The 9,548-nt window shown below is 44.9% G+C and overlaps 1 protein-coding gene across 2 annotated transcripts in view; it reads left to right on the top strand.

The window, feature by feature from the left end:
- The first annotated feature begins 8,490 nt into the window (after nucleotides 1–8,490).
- The window catches only part of LYSMD2 (LysM domain containing 2), a 13,247-nt gene continuing 12,189 nt past the window's right edge, over nucleotides 8,491–9,548 (top strand). The window contains exon 1 of one of the 2 annotated variants that reach the window (XM_027883021.1): nucleotides 8,491–8,851. In XM_027883021.1, the coding sequence (XP_027738822.1) occupies nucleotides 8,654–8,851 (198 nt within the window). In that variant the 5' untranslated portion in view covers nucleotides 8,491–8,653. The remainder of the gene's footprint in view (nucleotides 8,852–9,548) is intronic. The other variant, XM_027883023.1, reaches the window with a different exon arrangement.

Below are 9,548 nucleotides of genomic sequence, written 5' to 3'. Positions count from 1 at the left end.
TGCCGGATTGCTCCAGCTCACCACGAGGATTTTGTTTGCAGGCTGATCTCAAAGCTTGATGTATGTATTGAGTGTAAGTAGTGAAGGAATATGAGGTCAATACCAGATAAATCTGAGCAGAGACTGCACAGCACTTTAGTTTGCATGTGTCTTAGCTACCAAAAAAAAAAGGCAGATGCACCCACATTCTAGTCTCTCACCCTCCTTTAGTGGAAACAATTTACCTGAGAAAAGGAAAAAGTTAGTTTTCACTCAGATCAGCCAGCTGTCTTCTATCAGACCACAAAAAGTTTTAGTACAATTGTCACTTTAAAAGCTAAGGAACAGCACCTAGAAACTGTCAGGATACAAAACAGTGAGCCACTTGGTCCACCATCACCTTCTCACTTCCAATAAGAGCATTGTAACACTTCTAAGGCCAACCACCCCAAGTGAGATGCCTGTAATATAAGGAATGAATGCTGTAGGTTTAGTGCCCTATTTACACCAGCTAAAAATAGTCACAGGCAAAAAACATACTCCAGTTTTGGACACTGAATGAGAACATGAGGTACAGGGCCAATTAAAATGTACCCACAGGAAGAAAATAAACACTAGTAAACTTTGTTTTGAAGGTAAAGAGAAGCCTTGGAATAGAAACTTGCTACACAGCTTCACATGCACCCTTGTCATTGTTTTGTCTTCTTATTCCAGAGTAGCTTTCTTTCCTACCAAGGACAGGCTGCTCTCAGAGGAGCGTCACAAGAGCCACCACCTTCAGGCCTGGGGATGCTGTAGTTTGAGGCAGCCTCTGCACTCAGTGAAGACAGGCAATTTCAGAAGCGACTCACAGCAAAAACCTCCTTTGAGTTTCTCTTTCCCAGACAAGAGTTAAACTTTGTTTTTCGTTGAAGGAAAATATTCACAAGCAGAGCCCTCTCCCCCTTATTTTGAAGCACAGCTCTTTTTCCTCAGATACATGAATACCCTGCAAGCACATGCTGCAAAAGCAAGCACCCATGTGCTTCTCCTAACTTGTGTTTCAAGTGGGCTGGGGACTGTTGGGATGTCTGCAGGCAGCCGAAGATTTGCAGCTTGAGTTTCAAAGTTATGCTCTTAATCATCCCAGTGACTCCACAGATTGAAGCAAACTGGTGTCTAGGTGAGAGATCGAGTCTACTGGCAGCCCAGATTCTGTCTTAGACGACTTCAGCTCCAGAGATGAAGGCAGATCCAACCTGAAGAAGGAGAAAAGGTAGCAAAATGATGGAAATACAGGATGAGGATTGATGGACAATTAAGAGAAATAGGATCAATAAGCAGGTGAAAAGGGAGAATAGTATAGTTTAGTAGGTAGACATGGAGATGAAGAGTTTGATATTCTGATCTGGATTTTTGCACATCAGCTGATTTCATTCATATTCTTGGGGAATTTCTGTACAGCTTCTTTGGATTTCCCATTGAAGCAGTTTGAGTTACACCTTGATAAAGGACTTGAAATCACTAGTTGATTGCTATTGTACTGAATTCTAAGATTGAAGGAAGGGTTAAAACAGCTGTTTGATTACTTTTTTTAAGTCTCCCTGAGCTAAAAAAAATTCTAAAGGCATGTATAAAATAAAGAAGTCGTTCTTGACCTGTTAGAACAGGTTATACAAAACTGTTGGTAAAAATAAGCCTAAAAAAGGAATTGCAATAACATATATAAGTAAAGTGGGTGGTTTTTTTCTGTGGTTCTTCACTTAATTAAGAAAGTTCCCTTTGGCTCTAGACAGAGATGTGATTGGAACTATTTTGGCAAAATGAGGTGCATAATGATACTTTAGAGGAAAAACACCCACTGATGAATAAATATTGATTTTTTTTTTTTAATCTGTATGAATAAACCATTTCTAGGGGTGAATCACCCGCTTACAGATTTTCCAATAAAATACTCTCCAACCACTAAAAAACCCACTCACAGACATAATGGGGTGAAGACAAGTCACTTCCTTATTGCCGTCCCTCTGGCTGTTCTGCACAGTTCTCCCAGACAACAGAGATGTTTTTCTTATGCTCATTACTGGGTTTACACATCAGTGAAGGTGCCATTAACATCCTTATTACATCCAGATTTACTGTATTCATTGGTATTTTTAATTAAAAGAGGCTAAAGCAGAGGTTAATTGCAGTGAATTTGAATTCAGCAAAAAAAGGAAGACACTTTTGTTAACTTGGCACCAGAAGGCTCATCAGTGATGGCAGAGTGCAATAGTGGTGAGGATCCTGCATATCCAGCTTTAGCTGGGGTGTAGGTGCATGGGAAGCAGCTGTTACATGGACAGCTCAGGCAATGTGAACAGAAACACACAGAAGCTAAATGAAAAACGTGTTTAAACACAGAAGTATTCTGCAATGGCTTATATTCCAATTTGATATTAATTTCAGCCTGGAAATTGAAATCGAGTATTGTATCATGAGGTCCAGTGATAAAGGAGTCACTCAGAAAGTTGTCTGTTCTTACTCATATTTACCTCCATGTTTCCAGCACTATTTCTGCACTCCTTCCCTTCCAAAATGAGCATGATGTGCTGCCATCATCTTGCAGCAGGGTTTACACGGACAACAACAGTTGAGTAACATAACCTGCAAATCAATACGCCATCTTAGGAGGTAAAAGGTGTGTTGCCAATATCCCCTGTCACTAATATGCTGGACAAACAGTGTAAAAGGGACCATGCTATTGAGGCATTATGAAGTTAATCAACACCCAACCATCTGCCACACATAATTTCAGGTTGCACAAATCATCAGAAGGCATGAATTTAAGGAAGGCTATAGCCTGACATTTTAGTTCTAAACTGAATACATTTAATCCAGAAGTCATTGAAGGAGAGCAGATACTGTCCCAGGGTGCCTTCCTAACAGCTGTTTCATGACGTAGAACAGTGTTTTATGTAGTTTATGATGTTAAAGGATATATATGATGATGATGTTCCAAATGTTTCTTCCTCCTGTATTGTTGACTTCACTGCCTGATATCTTATTAACCAGACAGAGCTGTAAACAACTTGATCTCAAGGATTTTATGACTTCAAGGAAAAAAAGTTGATAAACAATAAAATGGGTAAAAACAAAAAAAATGAGCAAAAAAAAAGCCTGAAGGCCAGAGACTGTCCCTGAAGAGTCACTGGAGAGGTTGTCCTACACTCCTCCAAAGCAATGTCAGCAAAAAGTCCCTACCTGCCTTGTCCTCATGCTGTGCTGGGCACTGCCTGCTGGCCCCATTCCCAAGGTCCAATACATCCACAGATGGTGCCCCTCAGATGCAGATGTGCAGAACATGGTGATTCCATCTTGCATATTCAGCCCACCTATTTTCAGTGAAAACAACTATGAATTGCTCAAGAACTGCCTCCCTGTACAACACTCACAGGTAGAAAACAAGTATCAGTCAAAAGATGTGGTTAGGAAAAAGAGGCTGACTGGTATCATCACTCTCCAGGAGGTCACACCAAAAACCTCATGGCTGGAGGAAACAGAACACACTTGTGATAGCACAAGCCAGCCCTTGCTATGAGATCCAAGCTACTTTCATCCTTTCCTGTGCAAGATTGCTCCTACCAGGATGGGACTTGCAACACACGTTACCAAGTCAGCAGGTGATGTATAAGTAAAACTGGAGGCAATAAAGAAAGGATAATCATGCACTACAATCCAGATTAGAAAAATATTCAGCCTCTGGAAATGGTAGGGAAGAGGAATAAATAAAACTACACTGGTGCTTTATACAAAGCCAAAAAAGCTCTGAGAATGCAAACCCACAGCATATGATATTGCAACACTGTCTTGTAACCTTAATACAGAAACCCACAGTAACCTCTGCTAGGAGCGTTAAATATTAATAATGGCTCCCAGCTGCTCCTGCTACGTAATGGGCTTATTTTGATGAGGAAGATGTGCACAGCTTAAGGAACGTTCATCAGTTCAGATGATTCTACTTTATGTTTGAAATTCATGCAAGACCCTCTCTCTTTGCTGCAATTAATTGAGGAACCCAGGGCTATTATTCTTAAAAGGCAAGATTTGTCTCTGATCTTTGTCCTACATTACATCTTCTTTTTTTGTCAGAGGCTGCAACATGAGCAGAGCTGGACGGTTTAGCTTGATGCACGGCTCATTACCAGAGGGCAGCCTTCTCTTTCCCTGTTCTGTCCTAATTAGTTCAAATCTGCCCACACATATAGCTCACAAGGATAGCTTTCTTATTGTTCCTGAAATTAAAACATCCCTGTTCTACATCAGTACAACTATTGTAAATGGTAATGTCCCTGGTGTGCATCATCATAAACATCAAAGTTAGGAAATGCTGGCTGTTTCATTTAATCCTTTACTAAGCAAGTTTGAGTTCCTTTACTGGCAAAGTAGGTGAATAGCTGTGACCATTAACAGAATGATTACTTAGCCAGAAGGCATCCTCTTCTCTACTTACTTTGTCACTAAATCATATGGCCACTTTAACCAGACTGAGTTGATACTGATCTCTATTTTAGAAGATTGCTGACTGTAACCTGTTGACCATATAATATCTAAAATAAATCAAGATCACGGTGCACTTACTGTTCTAGATATGAATGATTTTCAATGATAAAATGGCAGCTAGATATCCAATACTAACTAGAAGTAGCCCAGACTCAAATACTGTTGGCTATTTAGAAGATTTATCACACAACATTACTGAAAAGAAAGCTGTCATCCTCAGAACAAGTTCAGAAAGACAGAAGAGGCAGTGACAGTTCCTGAACTGAACTACTAATTAGAATTACCTTTAACTACTGCTGCATGAGTAAATATGATAATATTAGGTCCCATACATAATTTATGTCATTATCCAATTTCTGTACAATTATTCTATGTAAGAATGTAAAACTAGTATTATCTAGGTCTGAACATGTCCCAGAGGAAAAGAAAACATGCAGAAAGGGACTTTATCTTCTTCAGATCCAGCTCTAAGGAACCCTCGAGTCAGGCAAGCACTCCATAAAGCTTAGTTGAGTTTTATGAGATTAAAGCTTTCATTTCTAAAAGTACGTTTCTAGCTGCTAGAGTTGCAGCAATAACCTCCCAAAGTGAAGTGAGTAACAGATGCTAAAACGTCTGCAGCCACCCTTGGGACAATGACTCAGAGGAGTGAACTCCTCTATCCCATGTGAGTCTGATGAGAGTGTCAAATCCAAGCCCCAGTTACATGACTCCAATGCTTGCATTACTGATTTTGAAGCAAGAAACAGGTTTGGGCAAGTACAGCTCCCTGAAACTGGAAGCTACTGTGGGGAAAGTGGTCACAGATGCAGTAATAAGGAAACAGCAATGACAGAAAAGAATAAGGAGAGAGGAAGGGGAGTCAGTAGTGCCAAGAGACTCCCTGAACAGAGAAGGCCATTATCAGACATTAAACCAATAAATTCAAACTAATTGCCATGTAGCCCTTGTGCATATCTGGAAATACCCACATATGAAAATAAGCTGCTGATTCAGAGATCAGGAGGGGGAATATTGCTCTGGGGAACTGAAAATCCCAGATATAGCAGGGACTCTTTCTAATGTGGCAAGTTTGACATTGTGACATTGAATGCTCACACTTTGAGGGGTAGGTAAGCACTGCAAGTCCTTTCCTCCTGGGGGCTGCCAGAGGAGCTTGTTCATTGGTCTGGAGTCAGTCAGGGAGCAGCCCAACCAGCTGGCAGTGTTGGCACAATGCCAGTTCACACCACACCAACTCCAGCCCTTTTTAGTGGGACACTGTGAAGCAAGTGAGCTCCAGCTTCTACCAAGATCAGACAGGGGGCTGACAACTCACAACTCAGGGCCCCGGGGAAGCTACTATTTCACAGACCAATCCATGAAGATATTTCAGTAGCCCAGGCACCACATTTTCAGTAGTAACACAATTTTCTTCCTTAAAAATGAAGTGTCATTAGCAAGACACTTCTAGTTTCTTCTGTAATTAATTTTAAATGCATATTAAAGACACAGGTAAGAGATGGGTTACCTAACTTAAGTTCTGGCTCAAATTTCTAACTCAATTTTTTGTTTAGAGGGTATTCACTTCACGTAGAAAAAAGGCAGACAGCTAATCAGATCAAGTATCTTGGCAACATCCCAGATCCAAATGTTGCTCTGGCTATAATTATGGATTTTGAGATAAGAAACAAGCATCTCCACAATTTGCTGATGCAAGGAAAAGACAATCCAGCAAGTCCAGAAGAAAAAACCTCATATATCCTTGAAAAGGTTTATTACTAAAATAAATCTTTCAACACTAAAATATCCATGGTATCTTTATACTAATGCAAGGGGTGCTTCTGCTGTTCTCAGAGTTGTGACAGCTGATTTAAAGTGTATTGCACACACTTGGCATACAAATAGAGTTTAAGTTAACATTAGAGAGAATAATACTGTCTAATATTAGTGCACCTTTCAAACACATTTTCAAACTAATTGATATTGCATGTTCAACTCATTGTATCACTAATGTTACACAACATTTCCATTTTATTGAACTGCAGCTCCCCTTTACTAAAAGCCACTTTAGCTGAAGCAACTCCTCTGAGTTACTCCAGCTCTAGGCAGGCATCCAGATGTTTGCAACTTCCATTAATCAGCCGTAAGAGGCTGAAGCTGATCCATGGCTCCACACTGCAGACACAGTAGACATTTTTAATAAATGCTGACCCGCAGCTCAGCTCTTTTGCTGGGTGGGTCACGGCTGAATTGCTGATCCAATTCAGCAGATCAAGTTGTTTCACAAGGAATTGAAAGCACTGAAGTGTCACAGTTGGGTGCTCTCTTTCTAGAGTTGGTATAAACCCAATTGCACATCCCTAGGGGAGCCTCCAGCTTCCCAAATACATTGTAGACTGCATAAAAATCAAAGTGAACCTTTTCTTGCCATCAGAGTCTCTTGTACTTCCCTGATTTGTCTATGCATTGCCTACAGTTCCTCTGTTCAGGACTGTCACATTGGCTTCTCATGTGATAATGGGGTGTTGATGTGTCATTCCTTATCAGCAGCTCGTGCTTCTTGCAGGACAGCTTTTGCATTTTCCTAATTTATGCCTGGAAACTTGTGGCCAGAGTAGAAACGTTTGTGAGATCTGCCTGGATTTTTGCACTGTATTCCTTAAGTAGACTCCATGAGTCACCCCCTGAACATAATCTAAAAAACCCACAACTAGATATTATGTCAGTTGAAGCATTTTATTTTTGGAAACACTTCTGTGAATACATACTGTGCTGAGGAATGCTGAGGTTATGACATGCATATCTTTTTTGATAGATTTAAGATAGAGGTATATCCTTCTAGGACTTCCCAGGAAAAAAATAAAAATTACACCACAGTAGGTGTTCGGCCCACACACTTCCCAGAATCCCAGCCTGGTTGAGTTTGGAAGTGACCTTTGAGGAGCATCTTGATCAATAGCACCAAACATAGGCCTGCAGAGCAGGTTATTTTGGACACTTCTTGGTATTTTGGTACATATTGTGCCTGTAAAGGATGCACGAATTTATATGTAACACAAGAGTTTTTGTTAGAAGGCTCCAGTTCAGCAATAATGGATTAGCTTTGCAAGAAAACTTACACAGGTTTCTTGGTGAGAAGTATCCACTTAAAACACTGTCATTACATTCATTTTAATATAAAATGCTATTCCAATACCTGAAGGGAACTTACATGAAAGATGGGGCAAGATCATGTAGTGACAGGACAAGAAGGAATAGGTTCAAATTGAAAGAGAGTAGGTTTGTATTACATATTAGGAAAAAAAATTCTTTGCTGTGGTGGTGGGCGAGGCTCAGGCGGGTGGAAGGTGGGGAGGCACTGGAACAGGTTGCCCAGGGAAGTTGTGCCCCATCCCTGGAGCTGTCCAAGGCCAAGTTGGACGGCGCTCTGAGCAACCTGTTCTAGTTTGAAGGCGTCCCTCCCCACGGCAGGGGGGGGCAGGGAGGTTGGAACAAGGCGATTCTCAAGGCCCCCCTCCTTCCAACCCAAACCATTCCGGCACAATCACACTTTCCTATTCGCGCACTTATGCCCGAAAAAAAAAAAAAAAAAAAAAAAAAAAAAAGCGACTCCTTTTTACTCTCTCTCTTCGCACCTCAGGCTCGACGACAAAAACCGCATTACCGAGACTCCAGCGGGTCTGAGCTCCGGGACGCGGGGAATGGTGCCTGTCTGTGCACGGTTTCTGCAGACTGACTCAAGAGTCCCCATCCCAGGACAGCCCCTCACGATCGCTGCCCTCGCCCCGCTCCGCCCGCCGGCCCGGACGGGCCGGCGGGCGGAGCGGGGCGAGGGCAGCGATCGTGAGGGGCTGTCCCAGGCTGGGCAGGGGGCGAAGCACCGATCGCGGGGGGGCTGTCCCGGGCTGGGCAGGGGGCGAGGGCAGCGATCGCGGGGGGTTGCCCCGAGCTGTGGAGTTTGTGGCCCGGCCAGCCCTGAGGCCGCTGGGCGGGCATTACCCCGCGCATGCGGCCTGTCCCCGCCGGGCGGGGCTGCGGGGCCGCGCCGGGGCCTCGGCCAGGGCCGCGTCCTGTGGTGCCGCCGCTCCGGGCTGGTGGCGGTGTCGGGGCGATGCCCGGGGTGGCGGTGGCGGCGGCGCGGGGCCGCGGGCGCTGAGCGCGGAGCGGGAGCATGGCCGAGGCGCTGCGCCAGGAGCCGCCGGGCGGGCCCGAGTCGGAGGCCGAGCTGTCGCAGCGGCTCGCCCGCACCAAGGCCCGCTCGTACGGCAGCACGGCCAGCGTGGCGGCCCCGCTAGCGGAGCGGTACGTGGAGCACCGGCTGAGCGCCGGGGACACGCTGCAGGGCATCGCCCTCAAGTACGGCGTCACGGTAAGGGGAGGCAGCGCCGCCAGCGCTCGGCACAAGGGGCTGCGGGGCCCGGAGCGGCGCTGGGAGCCGTGGAATGGTTTGGGTTGGAAGGGAGCGTGAAGATCAGCCGGTTCAGACTCCCCCACCCTGCCGCGGGCAGGGATGCCTTCCACTAGGCCGGGTTGCTCAGAGCCCCAGCCAGCCAGGCCTTGAGCGCTTGCAAGGATGGGGAGGGCAGAGCATCCCTGGCCACCCGATCGCGGGTGCCTCAGCCCGGCTCCCCAGTGGAAGGGCCCGCAGCCGGGACAGGACAGCAACTTGTCCCGTAGAGCATTTCCCACCCACGGCGGGCAGAAAATGGTGTTCTCCCCGTGGTACGGCGCTGGCTTTAGTTTCGGTATTTGAAATGCTGACATCTGAGTTCATGGCCTGCTCGGAGGGGTCAGCGCCCGGCGAAGGGCTGAAGTTCGCACTGCCCAGTCAGGACACGGCCCCAGACTGACAAGCACCGGGATCCCGGGATGGGACTGAGGCCCCTGGGAAATGAGCCACACTTGCTCCCACCAGGAAACCTATACCCATGCAACTATTCACCGCTACATTCACTTCAGATTAAAAAAGAAATTAAATTTATCTTGAAAAGAATCATTATTTTGAGCTTGTCACGTAGGCTGTGACAAGGGGAAAGAATTTCTTCTAGTAGCTTTAGGGCTGAACA

The sequence above is a fragment of the Empidonax traillii genome, unplaced genomic scaffold, assembly GCF_003031625.1.
Source record: "Empidonax traillii isolate 1590-97213 ecotype Southwest subspecies unplaced genomic scaffold, ASM303162v1 scaffold117:size1203958, whole genome shotgun sequence".
NCBI lineage: Eukaryota > Metazoa > Chordata > Aves > Passeriformes > Tyrannidae > Empidonax > Empidonax traillii.
Note: the sequence above shows the minus strand (reverse complement) of the source record. Positions and strands in the feature narration are given on the sequence as shown.